At 36.5% G+C, this 21803-nt stretch overlaps 1 protein-coding gene across 3 annotated transcripts in view; it reads right to left on the reverse strand.

The window, feature by feature from the left end:
* cno (adherens junction formation factor afadin) overlaps window positions 1–21803 on the reverse strand; it is a 941963-nt gene that overhangs the window by 67092 nt on the left and 853068 nt on the right. For all 3 annotated transcript variants that reach the window (XM_072540541.1, XM_072540540.1, XM_072540539.1), the window contains 4 exons: window positions 18866–19217; window positions 18211–18472; window positions 6775–7103; window positions 6098–6419 (listed from right to left, as the gene is read on the reverse strand). In XM_072540541.1, the coding sequence (XP_072396642.1) occupies window positions 6098–6419; window positions 6775–7103; window positions 18211–18472; window positions 18866–19217 (1265 nt within the window). The remainder of the gene's footprint in view (window positions 1–6097; window positions 6420–6774; window positions 7104–18210; window positions 18473–18865; window positions 19218–21803) is intronic.

The raw sequence follows: 21803 nt of genomic DNA on the forward strand, positions 1-21803 counted from the left end.
GCAGCCTTTCTGGGGGACATTTTTGGAATTAAAAGAACACTTGCCAGAGTTCGAGACAGATTTTACTAAATCAATTATTCCCGAAATATAGAAGATTGGTGTAAGAAATGCTATTTATGTAACGGTAGACAAGGCCCCAGAACAAGAAGTCGTGGTAAAATGGCACAGTATCTTTCTCCGGAGAGCTTTTTGAACGACTTGTAGTGGATATTTGTGGTCCACTACCGAGGAAAGAAACAGGAAACAAGTACTTGTGTATTCAAAGTACTAAGCATTCAAAAAATACGTTGTAATTTTGAATCAGAATTATGGCAAGAATTAATAAAAATCTTGGGTATCAAGAAAACGCACTTACGCCTCTACATCCCAAATCAGAAGAAATGGCCAATCAATGTTTGTAGCTGATAATCAAAAAGATTGGGATACTTTAATTCCTCTATTTCTATTCCTGTAAGCCTATAGAAGTTCCGAATATGAAGCAACCGGTTATTCTCCATCGATGATAATCACTGGAAGAGAAACGGAGCATCCTCAAGCTCTCATTTTCGGAAGATTGCCTCGCTGCAAAGAAAAACGTTCATCCCTGATGTACATTGAAAATTTTGAATTGGATGTAGAAGTTTGAAGCTTTAAAGTGATAAAGCCAAAACCAGGCTCGACATGCATGCTACTGGGACAACTTTCGAAAGAGATGGTCCAGTAGGGTTATACAATCCGAAATGTTCTGGACTTTGTACGAAACGTCAACGAAACTAGAAAGGTCCGTTCACTGTCCTACAGAAAAACAAACGATCTAACCAACCGCATCCAGTGTTCAGCTAGAAGTAAACCCAAGGTAGTTCATATCGAGAGATTAGCTCCATACCATGGAATTGATCTACCCTGTTGGCTTTAGTCGGTCCCTGATAGACCAGTTATTCGAGGCAAAAACGAATAATATAAGGAGCAGTGTCACGGCAATTGTGTAAGACTTCATATAAAAAATGTCCCTTGACGAATATAAAATGTAGAATGTTGGAGATGTCATCTAAAAATCCCGAAATATCTCGTTATGTCTGGAACGTCAGAAAATGTATATAAATACAAGAAGTTAACAGATTAAGTAACAGTATTAATTAACTTCTTGAGTAGTTGTCATTGAGTTAAAGTTTTGATGAAATATTGTAATATTGCAGGTGTTTTAATAAAACTAATTGAAAAAGTAAGGATACTATTTCATTAACTGACTTAAATCTAGATAAATGAAAAATGAAATAATAAAACTTAGGGTTTATCTTTTATTTGAAAACGATTCATTGAGTAATGTTGAGCAGTTCGTAAAATTAGTATAGTTGGGTAGCAATTACTCTGATACACATGACCTACTATTTAGCGATATTATATATAGCAATACTAATAAAGATCTATTAATACTTCCCATATTGATTTATATGAATATGGACGCATCTGCATATTCTTGCTTAGAAAAACAAACTACATTACTAACTGAAATTTAAAAATAAAATATGTTTCTTTATAATCAACAGGAGAATTATAACATGTTGATATTTTAAAAAATAATGAAAACTGTGGTATATGTAAGTCCAAAATAGCTAGGTTGTAGAGTAATGGTCAAAACTCACAATTCGTTTAAGTGCTGTTTATTGTGTGACTAGTGTCGAAGTCAACAATTTGCACTCCATTCTCAGATCAATACCAATACTACCAACGGATAATATTAGATGGTGTTGTTTCTAGAAGTAAACTTAACCAGTGCATTTATGTTGCTTGTTTTTTTTTTAAAATAAGTATAAATTGTCATAAACTGTGCCAAACATCATATTACTGTGTCAAAGAATTAAATACACGAACCCACAGTTTTTCTCATTACAAAGTGTTTTAAGTTTAACAGGTGTCATATACCAATTGAAATGTGATGACCACGAATCTGTGCTTAGTTTTTTTTTCACCACGTCAAGTTTTAAGGCAAAGTGTGTTCGAAATTTTTCTGCCAAACTGCCAAAAGTACTGAGAAAATGTTTATTGAAACTATATTTAATAGAAAATTACACTACAAAATTGAGCTTTGATAAAAAACAATGTAGTGTAATCTACGTTAAAGAATCGTTGTTTTTTTTTTAATAAAACCGTTCTCTTTTTCAATAAACACTGCGTTTTGTAGTTTTGTTTTCGTGGATTTTTGAAGGAGCCCCTCTTCAATGACCAGTAGTAATCACCCCTCAGTCTAATATCCCGTCTTTCTTGGTAACATCTCTCCATGCCCTTTATCTCTTGATGGAATTCTATCCCTGTTCCTTTCTGACATTTCCAATATTTTTGGGAAAATAGTTAACGTGAGAATCCATAAAATGAAGATTGATGCTTATATTACGGCATTGTAGCATGTTGGTTTCAATTTTTTTTGTAGTTTGGAGACATGGAGACATATGTTTCCAAGGAATCTGTCTATGACTTCTACGAAAGAGCTCCATGCTTCAGATTTATCCTGGGTTATTGTATTCTGAAACAATCTGTCCGATTTTAAGGTTCGAGGGCCTACAAAAATTTCTTCTTTAAGTTTAGGTTCAGAAAGTGCAGGAAATGTGTCGCAGAGATATTTAAAGCAGTCACCTTGTTTATTTAAAGCTTTGACAAAGTGCTTCATCAATCTTAACTTTATGTAAAGGGAGGCAAAAGAATTTAACTAATGCATCACGCTGCACATTTTTTTGTCCCGGTACGTCATTCTCTGAGCGGCCATTCTTTCTTAACGTAATGTAAATTTCGTGCTCGACCTGCCCACTCACATAAAAAACATTTATTCTTTGTGAATCCAGACTGCGGACCCAAAGGCATGGATATTATTTTTAGATCTCCACAGAGTTGCCAACAGTATTCGCATATACTTTATTTTATTTAGCCACAATTCAAGATTCTCCTACGTTTCCTTGAGGTGCACGGAGTGAGCAACAGACACCGAGGGATAAGTATTACCACTGTGCAACAATACACCCTTCAGACTTCTCTTAGAAGAATCAATAAATAACCGCCATGATGTGGAATCGCAATTGACAGCTCCTGGTTTCATGACTACTTAAGAAATATTATTACAATACACTAGTGAACACTCTTTGGAGAAATATTCCGCGAACGCTTTTTCACGATTCCTATACCAAGAAAATGTGGTTCCTGGAGCCAACAGACTTTTATCTTTTAGTCGTGATCCTAAGATTTGTGTTGCATCATTCGAAAGGCCCAAAGTCATTTAGTTACGCTTAGATAAACTGTTGAGGTTGGTATAAATTTCATCTGATGATCGCTGAAGATTGTGTGAAGAAAATGTGGAGAAATGGGGATTCCTGGTCCATGAGCTGCAAGTCGTTTATAAGACGGTAAATGAGAATACTGAATTGTATGCTTATTTTTAATATAAGCAAAAGTAACAGTCGCCTCTATGGTTTTTTGGTTCCCTCCATACCATAGGAATGCCGAATGTAAAGAGCTGCGTGTATCTTTTGTCCATGTTCTCAGTAGTTCAACACACTGAAAGAACACTTTGTGTAGAGCCCAAGATTTGTCCTGATCACCAAGCTTTACACCGAAGTAAGCGTGATAAGCTTTCTTGATAAATTCTGTTAAGTTTCGTTGATGCTTTACTATCGTTAAATCACCACACACGTAACAAAATGTATTTTACATTTAATACTCAGAATTCAGAAAACAAAACACAACTAGATGCTACAAACAACTGACGCTACCTAACTATTTCGTAAACAACTGCCGATGCCGTCAACTTGACGGCATCGACAGTGTTGCCATTGAAATGAAATAAACAAAATTGTATATTAAAATATTTGCTATCAATGTATCAAGTATTTTAAAGAAATAATTTTAATAAAATTTACAAAATACCAATAAGGTATCCGTATAATAATATCAATAAGATACCCGTATAATAATAAATCAAGGTACCCGCATTAGCTAAGGACACTTATCAAATCCAAAACACCAAAAATCATGTCATCCTGTGATATTGTTTTTGAGCATTTTTGAGAATTTTTTAAAGGATTCAAATATTTAAAATAAACATATAAAATTACACAATTACAAAACACAAACAAAAAACTAAGGCCATTATTTATACTTTTTAAATCCTTATTATATTATACATACTAAACATGCAAACAAACAAATTATTTTAAATGTGAGCGTTCACATTCAAGCGCAGCGCAAAGCCTCCAGCCAGTTATCGGAACATAGTATTCGAGCTTAGTATTTTTCGACCCTCGACCCTGGTACTCTACGATCGAAACGCAAAGTCGACAAAGAAAAGTTAATAGGTTTGGTATTTATGCCGGAAACAATTTGGAATAAGAGTAATAAAAGTCACCACAATAACATTATATTGAAGAAACTGTGATCCGAAATTGCTATAGAATGTAGTTTCTCCAGTAAGTACACTTAATTGTTACAGAAAAAAAATTGTTTCAAAATTGTTCTAAACAAGAATGTAGTGTTTTCTTTTTCATTTATTGACGTTAGAACGTTACAGAATTATTTTATTTATATAAAAAATTAAACCTATATAAATTATGATTTTATTTAATTTTAAGTTAATTAATTACAACATATTAACATTAATTTACTGTTTATTGTACAAAATATGTTTTTAATTGTTCTCGTACAATTTTGGCTCGCACAGCTCATTTGTAAATTAAACATCATGCAGGTTGTGTTCCATACCTTCTCTATTAATTATTGTATTATGAAAAACGCATATTTTTTTAACAATTGTATCTGTATTAAACATGCGTTTAACTGTTTTTCCGGTAATAAAAACAAAACGAATGCATCGGGTAAGTTAAGAACACCATCTAGTACTCATGTCCGTTGGTTTTATATACATCGACGAAGTGAGTGCAAATTATTGGCTCTGAATCTACTCGTAGTAACAGAATACACAGCATTTAAACTTGTGGGATTGGAGCATTACTCTAAAACGGGTTTAATTGCAAACGACGACTGTATAAATAACATATTAACTACTAATAATTTGGTAGCTTTCAGCTTTTACGGAAAATTTATATAAGGTTGAATGCTCGAATAAATGAACTTTGATAAAAGGCAGATATCGAGCACAGTTTTATTAATTAAATCTTGCTCAAGTACTTTCGCTTCCTAGAGCATCTTCAGGGGCATTTCGTCAATTTTGGGCTATCCAACAATCGCAGAATGTCATAAACATAAAATTGTACATAACACTACACTAAACAATGACAAACAGTTTAAAATTATTTAAAAAATAGTCGAAGCTACATTCTAGTCGGCAACAGGAGAAAGAATGAGAGAGCTACATTCTCTCTCCCGTTGCCGACCAGAATGTAGCTTCGACTATTTTTTAAATAATTTTAAACTATTTGTCCTTGTTTAGTGTAGTGTTATGTATAATTTTATGTTTATGACATTCTGCGATTGTTGTATAGCCCAAAATTGACGAAATGCCCCTGAAGATGCTCTAGGGAGCGAAAGTACTTGGGCCAGATTTAATTAATAAAACTGTGCTCGATATCTGCCTTTATTTTATCAAAATTTACGGAAAATGTTCAAATAGCTAATTTATTTTTCCAGTTTCCCATATACCAATAGTATTTATCCATTTGTGTATTTATTTTGTGTATCGTCATTTGGGAGTCAAAAATTTGGGAGTGCGACAAGAGAACATGTAATATTACTTGCCATTTAAAACAAAAAAAGAAAATGGGTAGCATTCGTCATTTTGAATAATTACATGACTGAAACATAAAAACAATGTAGGTACATGTGCCTCAGTTCAGTGATCAAAATATTTATTAATTTCAGTATTATAGCTCAGAAAATAGCTGGGAGTCGGAGACTGACTTTATACGTACACTGTATGGTTAAAACTATAAAAAAAAGTATTTTATTATAAGGTATTATGGTCGATGATAAAAAATATAGTAAACAAGTGTAATAAATACTAATTTGTTATATAAACAAACTAATAAAAATAATGAAATATAAATGTCATTTTCGAAAGATATTCAACTTATTAAATGAAAAATAAATGAAGAAAATAATATTTAAAATAAATAATTACCTCGATGTGGTGTTGGGCTCGGCTGTTGCAACAACGTAGCTAGACCATGATAAACCGCTCCGGCCTTTGCCACCTCCAACGTGACAATGCTACTGGTCCTCTGAAGGAACTCAGCGGCTTTTTCTTGTGTAATTCCAAGCAAAGACTGTCCGTCAACCGAGAGCAGTTGATCGCCGGCGGCTAAACGCCCGTCTCTATCAGCAGCACCGCCAGGTACCACCGATTTGATATAAATTCCTAGTCGTTCTTGGCCTGCTCCTTTCGCCGCCACTATCGACAAGCCCATCCCGCCTCCAGCTTTATGTAGCCTGATCACTTGAACCTACAAAATTGTAAAATTCAAAAATAATTGTTTTCAAAAAATATGTGGTTTTATGAGGTTTTTCTCATAATATTCTAATTCACGCTTAAATATCTACATTATAACAGATTCCTTTGTTTTTTAATTTATTTTATTAGAAACTGTCAAGGTATTATTAAACTGACAAATATAAATCGTGAATCTTGAATAGTTGTGCAGGCTAGGTGGCGTCAATTATCTTACGCGCAATCTATGCTCTGGATTCACAGTGCAAAGATGATCAGATAAGAAAACTCGCGGCTAAACCCGTTAATAAAACCATGTAAATGCATATTAAACAAAAAGGAAGAAGTAGGCACAGTAATTTGTAACTTACCTCTGGCTGAGTCGTACTTAAAGCGCTCGGGGGTCTTGGCGCTGTCATATAAACAGTCCAATGGCCTGAGCTAGTTGGTTGGGCTGCCAGTCTGCATAGTCCCGAAGCTTGGAGGGGATGTAAGAAATCAGCCAAGCCAGGCGGCACACCTTGAACAACATCACAACTAAAACCGTCATCAGGAAGCAGTAATTGCAGGGTTGGAGCAGGATCTTCGTACAGCGTCACCTCCCGTCCTTCTGCTCTGGCCAATTCATCTGCCACGCTTTCTGCTGCCTTGGAGGCTTGTTCCAAAAGGGACGGAGACGCGATTTTTTCTCCGGGTTCCGCTGTAACATTTGAATGAAACATTAATCAATGTATATTCTACCTCATCCGTCACTGGTTTATAAATTTATAGTTTTACAAATACATTTCTAGTTTTATAAATACATTTATTTAATAAAGAATTAACATTTGTAGAATAATAACATTAAATGTCTTTAAATAATTTATGGCGTGTATCACTCTAAAGACATTACTTCGTTGTTCTTTTTGTGTACAGGTATCAAATTAATTTGATAATTTAGGCATTTTTTATTTATTTTAATATTTCTCTTTTTTTCAATAACTAGATGTTCTTGGTATTTTTTATCCCAATTATATGTTAACATGTACTTTATTGTTATTTATATTACTAACTTAACCTAACATGTTTGTTTACAAAAAAAACTGTACGAAAAGAATGGCCGACACGATTTTGTGATAAAAGTCGTATTAGTCCAGTCGTCAGAGAGTTTGCCCCTAAAAATCATATAAACAAGCTGAATTTTGCAGAGAATATTAACTCTGGGACCCTAAACAAAATGCAAAATAGTTTACCACTTTTACCCCCGCTTGAAGCGACCGTCGATTTTGCATGACAGTTACTTGCGCGAAATCAATGTTCAATAAAATTTGTATCAGCTCGACGGTAAAAATTCGATATCTTTTGATCCAAATGTCCTATCGACAAAAATCAAGATGCGTTTTAAAGGCAAAGAGTGCAGCTTTCATATGCAGTTTTTGTATTTTGTCGAGAATAAACTGCCATTTTTTACGATTCTCGTGAGATCAATAAAATTAATCACTTTCATTGACCAGTTGCAGTAAAATTTCCATTTTTAGAGATCAATATTTAAAACCTATGACATGAAATTTCAATTTTGAGTTGTGGTAACAAATATGAGGTATTTGAAATATGAATAAAAAACGCAGAATTTAATGTTTTAAGAAGGTTTTCATTTGAAACATTTATTTCTACGGTGTACAGATTCTTGGTAGATTGATTTTTTTGCGTTTTTTCCCCTGCGAGGGGCGTTTTGGGGGAAGCCGAGGGGTAAAAGTGGTAAACTTTTTTGCATCTTTTTTGGGGTCGCATAATTAATATGCTCGGCAAAATTCAGCTTGTTATTATGATTTTTACAGGTTCATTGGCATTTTCATCTCTGGCGACTGGAGTATATTGATGATTCAAATATTTTTTTAGTGTTTTGTGGTGAGTGTAGAATAGTTCGTAGGGTGGTGTCGTATAATACATCATTGAAAAGGAGAGGGGGTAGTGAATATGTTGAGACAGAAAAACACACACGGCGGTATTGCCAAACGGGCATTATATGATACCTCCGTTGTTATTGGTCCGATTGAATCGTGTAATGTGTTAAATGAAAGGGAAGGAAATAACGATTATATTAAGATAGAAGCACAAACAAGGCGACTGCCAAAAGGGCACTATAGAGCATCTTCATTATTAATGAACCTATAGCGACATATGAGATATCATAGGACACTATGGATAAAAATAGATTTACTATAAGACAACATATTAAGATAGAAGCATAAACAAGGCGATTGCCAAAAGGGCACTATAGAGCATCTTCATTATTAATGAAACTATAGCGACACATGAGATATCATAGGACACTATGGATAAAAGTAGATTTACTATAAGACAAATCTTGATTTATTGAATTAAAGAAGACCTCTGACTGAGTACAAAAAAACAACTGACCGAAACCCAACATGCGCCATAGCAAATGAAAGGGGAGGACATAACGAATATATTAAGATAGAAAAAACAAAACAAGGCGACTACCAAAAGGGCATTGCACAGCATCTTTGTTATTAATGAACCTATAGCGATATACGAAAGAGATATCACACGACAGTATGGATGATAATACACACTATAAAGTAAATTTACTTTATTGGCATGAAGAAGGCCTCTAACCGAGTACAAAATAAACAACTAGCTGAATCTAGGATATGACACATCAAATAAAACGATGTGAGGAGACGTATGGTACATATAATATATATATATATATCTCGAATCGGTATGAATAGAGTGTTATGTCTCATTTCAGCATATCCCTGCTATATACCTAGTTTTATACGGTTCTCTTGACCTGTAAACTCTATCGTGATGGCTCCAAACAAACTAGACTGGAATGTTTTGGTGTGTTTATAGTGTACATGTCAACAGTCAGTAATATCAAAATAACCCAATCTTATAACATTATTTCAGCATAACTCTGCCTCGTCAGGGAGCCGGAAGATACAAAGTCACACGCAGAATTTCCCAGTTGTAGTGGATAGCTACAAAAGTGATGGCCATAAACGAACACGATTTAATAAAACCGTTTTCTATCCTTTTGAGTTGTTCGAAATTTGCAACGTTTATATTTCGGCAAAAGCTTTGCTATCGCTTTGATGAATTGAAAAGCCATATATTGCGCAAAAACACAATTAGTCAAACGCACTTTCAATGGACTTGTTTACCATTTGGGTTAAAAACATCCCCAGCAACATTCCACAGAACAACGTATAACATAATAAGAAAAACTTACAGATTGTACTAACGATGTGCATCGCCTCCATCCCGTCAGCCCTTCGTATACACGTACTCTCACCACAAGTTCCTCCTCCATCGACGCGCGCTAGAGGAGATGGAAGGCCTACGACGATATAAAACAGCGAATGCCACAATAGAGTCGAGTTTCGCTAGAGTGTTTGTCTAGTGGGAACTCCACCGTGCCTCTGGGTTTTGACTGGACGCCAACCGTCCGGAGTTCCGTCAGAGTATTGATCTGATAACAACTCTACTGGCCCTAAGGGTATTGACTGAAGGCCAACCGTTTCTGCTAGAGTGTTTATCTTCCCCGTGTGGGGTACGGGCCTGTTAAGTAGAATATCCCCACAGTGGTCTTTCTGCTTGTCGTAAAAGCCGACTCAACAGAGAGGCAGGCATTTTCTTGTCCGGTCGCGGTTGCTAAATTTTGTAAAGCTGGCGCGACGGGACAAGCCTATGACTGCTAAGGGAGGTGAGCGTGGTTGGGGACCGGAGTTGGCACGCCCTGCCCCCACCTACGGTCACCTACCCAAGATGAGAGCAGCCAATTCCAGCTGCTCTGCCATATACCGTCATAGGAGAAGCGGCTGTGTCGGTTATCTAGTTATACTCATTCGTGCCGGTCTTACCGGCATGCATGCGTGCGTCTACCGCTGGGAGGAGTAAACCTTATGAAAAAATCCGCAATCTTCAGGTCTAGCGTCAGATGGTCTCGAACGGAGCCCTCGGGGAGAATGGCATCTTCTCGTTGTATGGGTGCCTTAGCGAGGTAAGGGCGCACTGCCTCGCTGGACGGATATGTCGGCCCTAATGGATATAAACAAAGCAAATGATGTTGAAGGAGCGAGAGGTGAGGGCTCGGGAGTGTTCGTTCAGACTGAGAAGATCGGGCGAACGCCCCCGCGGCCCATGCGCGTGTGCGATGGTGGTGCTGCGGGTGAGACCTGCAAAACTCCCATTGGCATGGTAGGGATCAGAGTGGACAGGGTAAAAGGAGAGATAAGACCGAGTTCTGGGTCCGAAAGTTCTACAGAGTCGGTCGATTTAGACGACGGGGGCAATAGTTCGTGCTGGTCCCAGGTGAGGGGCAAGAGAAAGAGGAGAGCGGAGTCGCCGAAATCGCCGGAGCATCCCCCTGTCAATCTCAATAAGGTTGAGAGGGAGATGTCCCGGTTAAAAGTAGAGTTGGAAGAGGTGTTGAGGTTGACGAAATTCAACGTCAACACCAAAATGGAAATCAAGTCCGGTGTAAAAAAGATCAACACCCTGTTCTGCGGGTTGGAGAGGGAGATATCCCGTGCCGGAAAGCTCATCATTTGGCCAGAAGACAGGGGCATAGTGAAAGAGAGTTACCAAGGAAGTGTGTGAGTTCGACGGGGATGCAGACGGACGCGTCTCTTGTCGGACGTGATAAAAGGAATGCAGGTGTGTAGGCTACAATATCTGATGACCTGCAGATGAATGAGAATAGAGCGAACGAAATTCGAAAGAGTTGGGATGAGTGTAAGGTGGCTGATGAGATCATGGATCTAGTCAGTCAAGAATGGCCGGAGGGGCTCTTCGAGAGGACAAGTATGTGTGAGGGTAGTCTCCTTGGATCCGCTGGCGATGTGACCGTTGCAATAACCGAGGACACGGCAGATGCTGCCATGGTCGGCAAGCTTCGGGAGAGATACCCGGAACTGCCGGGAGTGCCAGTAATTGGCGACGCCAGCGGAGGAGTAGGAACAATGTTCTCGAGGGTGGGAGTATTGAAGGAGGATGGGCAACAGGTGTGCACGGAAAAGTGTATACAAGCTCATTGTTGGAAAGGGAGAGGATCCTATGGCAGTGAAGTTCCTGTCGGTATGTAAGTTGCTGGGGGAGAAAATGGAAAAGTGTGGGAGAACGAGTGTTGGACTTGCCGCTCCGGCAGCTCTGGGAACTGAGGTGTCCAGAAAGCTTGCGGAGTGGGCGTTCAAAGACAGGAGCTTCAAGGTCGTAGTGTTTGGAAAGAGTGGTAAAGAGGCGAGAGTGATCAAGCCCAAGGTGAAAAATGGAGTGGTGATTGTGGAGAAGACGAAGGACAAAACGTATGCCGAACTTCTACAGGGGCTCAGGACGGGCCTGTGTGACAGGAGTGATATTATTATCAAGAGAGTGCGGAATACAAAAGAGCAAGGGGTAGTCCTTAAGCTGGAGGGTGGAAGTGAGGTGGTAGAAAGGGTCAGAGAAATTGTCGCCTCAATGCCCTCCTGCGTTGCGAAAGTGACGACCAGGGGTGATACAGCGAGGAGACAACTTCTCTTAATAGGTATGGATGCGGTAACGACAGCCAAGGACGTCGCTGACGCAATCCAGAGTGGTGCTAGCAGCAATGCGTCATGCGATGTGCTAGGAATCAGGCCTTCACGGAATGGCTTAAACGCCACTGTGGAGGTCGATGAAAATGTTGCGAATGTGTTGCTGAAAAAGGAACGACTGAAGGTTGGCTTTGTAGCATGCCTTGTAAGGGAGAAAGTGCCTATCCTGCGATGTTATAGTCATATATAATATATATGTATATATAATTCATCGGCTTTTTTATTGGCAAGACGGGGGACGTTGAAGGTAGACCCAAACCTTGCCTGTCGAGATGCCGGAGATATCAGGTGGATTGGGGTGTATATGATGAGAGTATTAGATGGGACGTACATGGGGCTCGACGTCTTACACCTTCGCTGGAAGGCCTCGAGCAGGTTATGAAAGCCGCGATGCAGATGAGTAAAATTGGGACTGAGCGTACATGTAGAATGCCTTACTGGTGGTGTGTCGAGATAGAGCAACTGAGAAGAGATTGCGTGGTCCTTCGCCGACACTTGACAACGGCGAGAATACGTCGGAGCGCGGAAGAGGTGGAACGTGTGGATACGTCTTACCGTGCGAGGAAGAAGAAGTTGAATAGGAGGATCCGAGCCGAGAAGAAGAGGCACTGGAGGGTACTGTGTGACAAGCTGGACGAGGACATCTGGGGTGAAGGGTATAAGATCGCAATGAAGCATTTCGACGCCTGTGCTCCGTATGACATGCCATTGGACCAGAAGCTGGAGATAGTCACCGAACTGTTTCCACAAGGACGGTGGCATGGTGTGCGGAGAGACGTTGAGGCTGAGTGTGGGATTCTCTTTACTTTGGATGAACTAGCTGTGGCGGTGAGTTCCCTTAAGTCTGGTAGCGCTCCCGGTCTAGATGGTGTCCCACATGAGGCGGTTACACGTCTGGGACGTTTGGAGCCCACGTGGCTGCTGGAGCACATGAATGCTCTTCTTGTCGCGCAGTCTTTTCCGGATCCCTGGAAAATCTCGAGGCTCGTGCTCCTACCTAAATTCAAGGCAGGAAAATATCGTCCTATTTGCCTTCTTCCTTGTATCGGAAAGCTGTGTGAGAGAATGCTAAGTTCGCGTATCGAGGAGGTGATTGTGATGTCTGGAGGCCTGTCTCCGAGACAATATGGTTTCTGCCAGGGTAAAAGTACAGTGGATGCGGTGACCGATGTGCTCCGGGCGGCACGGGGAGTTGGGGCTGATCATGGATGGGTCGTCCTGATTCTCTTTGACGTCCGAAATGCTTTTAATACATTGCAGTGGGGTCACGTAATGGGCTCTTTGGAAGCAACGAACTGTCCTGGGTATCCTGTAGATACCTTAAGTACTCAGTAGGGTGTCCCGTCTTTGCATAAAAATATTTTTTTTTGAGCTACACTATCGCAATAGATATCCAAATTTGCGTAATTTTCCAGAGATTATGAAAAATGTAAAATAAATACGATAGCATGTCACCTTCAGGGCTCTACCAGACTTTAAAGTTTCGTAAATTTTACGTTTGTACAGACCTAAATCATATACTTTAAATAATATACAAATTAAATTTAAAAGATATTTTATCTAAATAATTAATTATTATTAATTAATGAGAAAGGTTCAAAACAACTTAACAAATGAAATAGATCCTATATTTTATGACAAAAACTTAAAATTTGAACTTATTTTTGTGTCCAAAGTTTGGCATTTCCGCCCGAGACTCCAACCTGGTTTTTATAAAGCTATCTCTAAAAGTAGCATCAGTTACATTCTGTGACGCCTCTGTAATCAGTTTAATACATTTTTCCACAGATTGTGTGTCGCAGGTAAAGTCAAAAATATTCAAGCTTTTATCTTTTACCATGATGTGAAGGTCCTCAGTAGAAATATGCCGAAGAACCGGCGGTGTTGTAACCTGACAATCCTGACATTCGTGCTACATAATAATATCGGTGTAATATTTAGCAGAGAAGTTAATTTTTGGTGTTTTAAATATTCTGCGTTTATCGCTACTTTCAGTGTCTAGCTTTTTTTATTCTTCGCCATGCCAGCTCCCCAATGTGATCTCTATCATCAAACAACATACTCACAAGTAAGTTTTCTGGGTGGACAAAAAAGGCATTTCTTTCGATAACAGTATCCACAACAGATCTTAGATTTTCGGGTAGAAATCGAGAGTACATAATTAGTTGAAAAATATGCGTCGCTTCATCCTTAAAAGTCGCTTTTTGCTTAATTCTGATCCACATCGGAGCCTATACTTTAACAACATAGTTTAAAAGCAATTGTAAATTTTCTGATGGATTAAGCGTACTTACATAAAGTAGACGATTAGTAAAGTCTAAGTACTAGTAAGCCATCTGGAGTGCGCCATTTTTCCAGGTTGACGGTTTGACAATTCAGGAGTACAGAAACCGGTTAATACTGCTTGACATATTTCATATAGATATTTTTGATCTGTAGTTAATTCATTGACCACATTTTTTGGCAAGTCAGGCAAATAACCATTCACAGCAGAAAAAGTCACCGTGGGTTTATTTTCATAAGCAACTAACTGTTTTCCAATAGGTCCGGAGTATTCTCTAGGACCCGAAGTAGAACCATCTATGGTCAGGAACAAGTCACAAAACGGTAACTCATTGGCATGAAGCAAACAAACGCACCATTGTAGCGGTCTCTCCAAATACTTCTCTAAATATTGAATCACACCACCCTTTCAGCCAATATTAGTTGAAGTTCCATCACATCCAACGCAAATTACATCATCTAAATTCAAACTTTGACCCTCAAAAAAAGTTGTGATCGAAGTAAAAATTCCATTTGCCGTGCCACGACTAGGCGTATTTCTATTAAATGTGGAAGTCCTCGGTGTCTCTGTTGAGAAAGAGTCAGGCACTGCTTCTTCATCACAATTTGCTGATATAAAATCGGTCGTTTGAGTAGCACCCAAGTTTTTTGTTTCCCTCACTGATCCTTCTATTTTTATCTGCTGCCGTTTCATGAATCTGGCAGTTTCTTTCTTATTAACACCGCCTATAACCATTTTCCTGTCATTTTTTTGATCCAACAGTAAGTCTCTGTCATTGATGGGAACTTTTTTATGTTTTAAACATGAACAAGATTCAATAGAAATACATTTACAAGTAGTAACGTGAAAAAGCTTTTCAGATGACTCTACAAAATACTTCACTTTGTTTTCAAAACTGTTATTTCGTTTGCTTTTGGGGTGTATTTTCAAACTGAGGTACTTTTCAAAATAATATTTTAGTAACTGAATCATCCGTTCCTTAATTATGATTGGAATCGAAGCTTTTGTTCAAATATTAATAACTTCTTTAAAAACAATGGCATATATTTCTGAATTGAATGGATCCTTTCCATTATACTTTAATTGTCATTTTAAGAAAATGACAATTTTTCCAAACTTTGAAGATCGGTAGAACCCTTAAGATATATTTTTATTTTATTTTTAAAAATATTGTAATCATCTATTGGTAATTACATAAATTTTAATAGGTCTTGCATTAAATAATGTTTTATATTTAGTTCAGAATGCGAAATTAAGTATAGTGAAATATTACCATAAAAATGACAATTTTTCAAAACTTTAAAGTTCGGTAGAACCCTAAAGATATATTGTTATAATTTTTTTTTAATCATTGTGATAATTTACGAGCAATTACCCCAATTTCAAGAGGTCTTGTATTAAATAAAAACAAAAAGCAATTTTTTGGGACACCCTAGTACTCAGTCTTGACCCTCAATTGTTGTAAAATAATTAAAAATATTTTGTTTGCCTCTTTTTTGTTTGGTTTCAAGACATAAAAAGTTTCCGTCAATGCTAGTCTTCATGAAAAGTTTGTTATTTTCATTTTTCCGATACTGGCACCATATACCATCACTATATTTAAAATTAGTATTTCCATTACTTGTTTGCTCTTCATCCTTTACTCCATTTTCTTTTTTATATTGGTTTTGCTTGTTCTTTGGTTTTATTTTATTTTCTAGTGCAAATGTCACCTTTCTTTGGTTAAAATCTAAGAAGTCGTCATGAAGTAGATATGTCATTTCAAATGGGCATGGCTTAGTGCGTGCAAGTCTTATGATTTGTGCCCATCCTTCAAGGGTGTATACAGGGGAATTTTTTGACTTAGATTCAATTTTTGAATGGACATAATCGCATTCCATTTCTAAGTGACCCGGTAAAAAAAACACATGGTCAATTGTTTTTAAATTTGGGTGTTGGGTGACAATTAACAACATATTGACACATGGCATAAAAAGCAAAGTTTTTCTGTTTCCACCGCAATTGTCGGACATCATTTTGACATGTTCAATATCAGAGTAATACATGATGTATTTAAATATACATGTAGCAATTCCAGTACTACCGCGTTTTACCTCGGTTTCATCACATATGAAATACTGGACGCTCCCGTCTCCTAAATTATAAATGGTCAAATTATAAATGGCAAGGCTTCTCACATAAAAAAGGCCCTGCAGCTCCTTAGGCGTTGACAAAACAGATTGCAGATCGAAATTACATGCTAATATTTTCCTATTCTGTCCTATTTCCTATACTAATGAATGTGACACATTCGTCATATTGCATAGTACAAATATGTCTTTAGTTATATTTATACAAAACAAAAGTATGGAATATTCCATTTTCATCAGTTTGCAGTATATTTTGATATTTTGACCAAAACAAAATATTTATTATATTTCCCACGTTCCTTATCAAGCTACCATTTTGATACTTTGCTAATCACGTCTAATGCAAGGACAAGTTATCGAATCTGAAAAACCCGATTTTTCACATTCGATAGTTGCAAATGGTAGGAACAAATGACCAAGATAATAGAAGAACATAGTATTACTAATAGATTCAATAAATGACGGAACAAGTACTAGACCTTATGGAACAAAGAAAGCAATACAAGGACAAGGCAGACGAATACAGAAGACAAGAAAGAAAAATAAAAGAAAAAATACGAACGGCTAAAAGAAACGAGGATAGAGGATATACGTTCAGAAATGGAAGAATTAGAGCAGAAGAACATATTGAATTTGCAGCACAAGAAAGTTCCTGAAGTTGCTGGCCTGTATAATAAGAAAAACACTAATACTGTGGTAGATAATGCACGAATAGTTATCATTGATGAACGAAAGAACGAAAAATATTTGAAACATGGAATCACTATATAACTGAATTGTTCCAACATGCCAGGCTAAACATACAGAGCAATGTAAATCAAGAAAGACCTGAAATTTTAAAATCTGAATTTCTTCATGCAATAAAATCTGTCAAAACCAAGAAAGCAACTGGACGAGACAACATCCCATCTGAACTTTTAATAATGATACAAGAGGGCTACATCAGTGGTCTTTTTACCACAAGCCTTTTAGTGATGTATATACTACTGGTGAAATACCTGAGGAATGTCGGTTTTTATAGCAATTTCGAAGAAATATGCGCCAAAAAGATGCGACGAATACAGATTAATTTTACTTATCAGAAAATTATTTTTCTTCACATTATTTATTGCGAAGGAGACCTAGATGAAACCCAGTTTGGAATTAGGAATTCGTTGGTGCCCGTGGGACTTATTGGGTTAAATAAAAAAGTAAGAGTAGAAGTTTATTATTGCGAGTTAGAACTCTCTTGTTTTATGTATTATGAAAATCTCTTAAAACAATATTTATTTTAGCGACTTTCCGGTACTTTTCGTAACAAAATTGTTACTTTTCAGTAAAAATGATCAGTTGGGTGTTACGTAACGTTTAGGTAGGGGTACATAAAAACGTTGCGGTCCGTTACATGGGGAGGGAGGGTCAGAAGTCTTCAAAAATTGCGTTACATAATACTTGACCGCCCCTATCATAATTTTACAAATTGAGTTGTTTTTAAATGCACCATGACGAATATTTAAGATACGACCCTGAACCACTCGTATTTTAAAATACCTGCCAGATTTCATCGGTCAATGTCAGATACAAATTTTTCAATCCATGTTAAATTTCTAAACAGTATACACATGAAATATAATTGTATAATGTAATGTTTATAAAATAAAGTGCTTATTGAAAATGGCAAATAGCTGAAACGGTTAAGCAATTTAAAGTATTTTTATTTACAACAGACCGACAAACCCAGGAAATAAAAAAGTTTCGAAATATATATATATATATATATATATATATATATATATATATATATATATATATATATATATATGTTACAATTACCTTTGTACTGCAGTAGGAGAGCTCCCAACTGCATGGAATTCAACTTAAAACACACCGCAGAAAGATTGGCTAGATCTTCCGGGGCGTACTTTGGCGCTTGGAGTAGATGAGCACATTGTACTATTTTTGCCAGATGGCATTCGGCTGCCAATTCCAGTCCTTGAGACTCGGTCCACGCTTGAAGATTCCTCAACCTGTTAAATAACTTTTGGCCAAAACTTCGTGTGCAGAGATTGGCGTTGCTGATGACGTTAGATAAAGCCTAAAATAGTCAAGATTTTTATTATTAGATTATATTTAAATAGAGAAATAGAAACAAAAAAACGTAACAAGAAATTTCAATAGCTCAATTAGTGAACGTAAAAGGCTATTAATAGCAACCGAAAATGCTCCTCCAATATTTCAAGTTATTCAGTTTATCACAATAAATTTTTGTACCCAATAATGCATACAAAAAGCCTTAATTCGGCCAAAATATTGATTTCTTCTGGTAGCTAGGCTGCAGTAAAGACTTTGAAGTTCACAACTTGTGAATCCTTTTATATATTAAGCAATTAACAATAAACTTTGGTAATAATGTCCCAAGTATTTCGTTTAACATCATTTATATATATAACTTTCAAATTTCTGAATATACCGATATTTTAGAACTTACCTTTGCTGACACCCAATGGAACAACTGGGAAAACAATTGTATGGTCAACGCAGCATTGACTCTACATTTCCTTAACAGATTCATAGCACCGCTTAAAACGTTGATGACCTCTCTGGGATGGTCATCTCCTGTTACTGACATCAAGTAAGTCAACGCTGAGTTTAGTTCGTCTGTCAAACAGGCTACAAGATTCTTAAAGGCAAGTTGGACAGCATCGGCGAGAGTATCCTGCGCTTGCAAGGAGAAAGCGCTAACGTGTCGGTCGGATTTCAAGAAATGTAGCAATTCGCTCGCGTTAGCTAACCAAAAGGCTTGAGATGTGCTTTCTGTACTGCGGTCTTGTACCGTATGCCTGTTGTAAAAATATCTTGTTAGTTGTTTAATTGATCCAATGAAAAACCTGTTTTACTAAAAATAAACCACATCAAAACTTTAGTATTACCTCTGCTAAGTAGCAGAGTTATGGACACTGAAGAAAGCTAGCCTCTTAGTTTTACATGATTTGACCTAGGCGGAAAAAATACTTAAGCTGTGATCAGTTTTAGCATTTGTATCTTATTGCTATTCTTCGAAACTCAAATTTATAAAAAAAAATGTGTGGCACTTGGGGAGTGCCGACAGAAGTGAATATTTCTTATAGCGTGTTATTACTGTATAATGTAGATTAATGAAATTTTATGTCTGCTTATAACTGAATTGTTTATAATAATATTTTTTTGTAATAACACTTTTTTGTAATAACACTACACATTTAAGTTCTTTAAAATTTAAAAAATCTTGTTTAAATTTTGTTTAAAGATTTTGGTAATTTTCAAAATTTGTTATACCTATAGAATTTATTCATCATATACATTTTTATTTTTATCTTGTACTTATTCTTAATTATTTCAACTTACTTAATTTGATTTAATTTAATTTAATTTAATTTAATTTAATTTAATTTAATTTAATTTAATTTAATTTAATTTAATTTAATTTAATTCAATTTAATTTAATTTAATTCAATTTAATTTAATTTAATTTAATATTTTTTAGCTGCTTCATTTGTATTCCGACTATAAAATGATCTGTTTTTGCACCTGGTCCTCTTTATACATTTTTCCATATCTTTTTCGATGAGCACATGATCTCTATTTGGTTTAGTGTAAGTTCACACAGAATGCTACTGCGCGATCAGCGATGCGATGTTTTGCTATGCTATGCGTTATATAGCAAGCTATTATCTGTGGGTGTTTCAATACAATGATATGCTTATGAGCTATTCGCCACCGTAGTCTTTTCTGTGTCGGACGTGACGATGGAAAGAAAACTGAAATATATAATGGCCGAAAATTCATTATTAAAGTAAAATATTTTCAAAAAATCTTTAAGAGAGCTTCCTCATTTATTTGCTAATATGCATCCTGATTAATTTCGAGAATATTTTCGGATGTCTTTAGAAACATTCGACTACATTCAGAGAGGTATAACTCTCTGAAAATGCACACAAACCGGAGGAAACCATTAAGCGTTAAAGAACGGCTTACAATAACTTTAAGGTAAATTTGAATATTAAAATAGTACATTAAATATTTTAAAAAATCTACCAAAAAATACAGGGAGTTTCGTTCGCGCACGATCACATTTTAGGGTTAGAACCTTACTTAGAACTAACTAGAGTTCATTGGAAAATATAAAAAGTGGGGTGTCTATCCTCCAATACCGTCACTCATTGGCGCAACTGTTATAATGCGTATAAAAAAACACAAGAATAATCACTTGTAACTCCTCTGCAACCTAAACCCACAATTTATTCACCTTGTCTCTGTTGTGATAGTCTTTTGATCGTTAATCTCATAGGGCCAGACGAATTTTAACATTGTTTATTAATTTTTCCATATCCATATCGCTCGCCAGACATGCGACTACTAGCGATGGAATCAAACATTCTTGAAAACCAAACCGAAGCGCATACTAAAGTTCATTCGTTTAGCAAATTCTCATCTGTCAACAAATGCACGTGTTGATATTCGCCGTCTCATTCGTCAAGAGGCTATTAAATATAATTTATTGCCTTAAGCCAGACAGATTCTCATATTACAGATCCAAACTTGCCAGCATGTTTAAATTCAAATTGTATCGTGTTGATTTTTAAGTTAATATATTGTGTTATATTTATGTTATAGTTATTGTTAAGTTATTTACTGGTCGTGTTATTTTTTAGAGCTTAGTTTAATTGTGATTTAATGATTAAATTTCAAGAAATTCTTAGAATTTCTAGAACACTAATAGTTTTAAAAGTAAATATTTCTAAAAATCATATGATACACATCAGTACGACCCTGTTTGGCTTTCACGTGCTTCTGTTGACAATTGGGAATATGTAAAATGAATGTAGTTTAGCTGCTGCTAGCATCGAATCGCATCGCACTAAATCGCGCGCTATTTGAACAAGACTCTTAAGATACAAGTGTTTGATATCATCGCATAGCAAAGCATCGCATCGCTGATCGCGCCATAGCAGTCTGTGTGAACGTACACTTACAGTTGTCATTTGGCGATCTTCACGTGCCTTGGTGTATTCTTTTGTGTTAGGAAGTATGTGCTCATAATGATCATATTTCTTTCTTTTGCAAAATCTATTAAGAAGTGACCATTTTCGTTCGTTACTTCATGCAAACTATATTTTCTCATAGTGGTTACGTGTACTTTTTTCTTTTCCTATTTTTGCATTAGCATCACGTAGTCCTATTTTAACATCGTATTTGGGAATATTTTTAAATAGTGTGTCTATTTGATTAAAGCAGCCTTCCTTTATTTCTATGTTTTTCTCTTTAGTCGGTGCGTGTAGTTTATTATTGTTATTTTTTGGTATTTCCGTATTCTTAGCACTTACGTCTATTCTCTCTGAAATTGGAAGTCAACGATTAGATCTTTCAGCCTTTTATTTACAACAAAG

The sequence above is a fragment of the Diabrotica undecimpunctata genome, chromosome 8, assembly GCF_040954645.1.
Source record: "Diabrotica undecimpunctata isolate CICGRU chromosome 8, icDiaUnde3, whole genome shotgun sequence".
Classification (NCBI taxonomy): domain Eukaryota; kingdom Metazoa; phylum Arthropoda; class Insecta; order Coleoptera; family Chrysomelidae; genus Diabrotica; species Diabrotica undecimpunctata.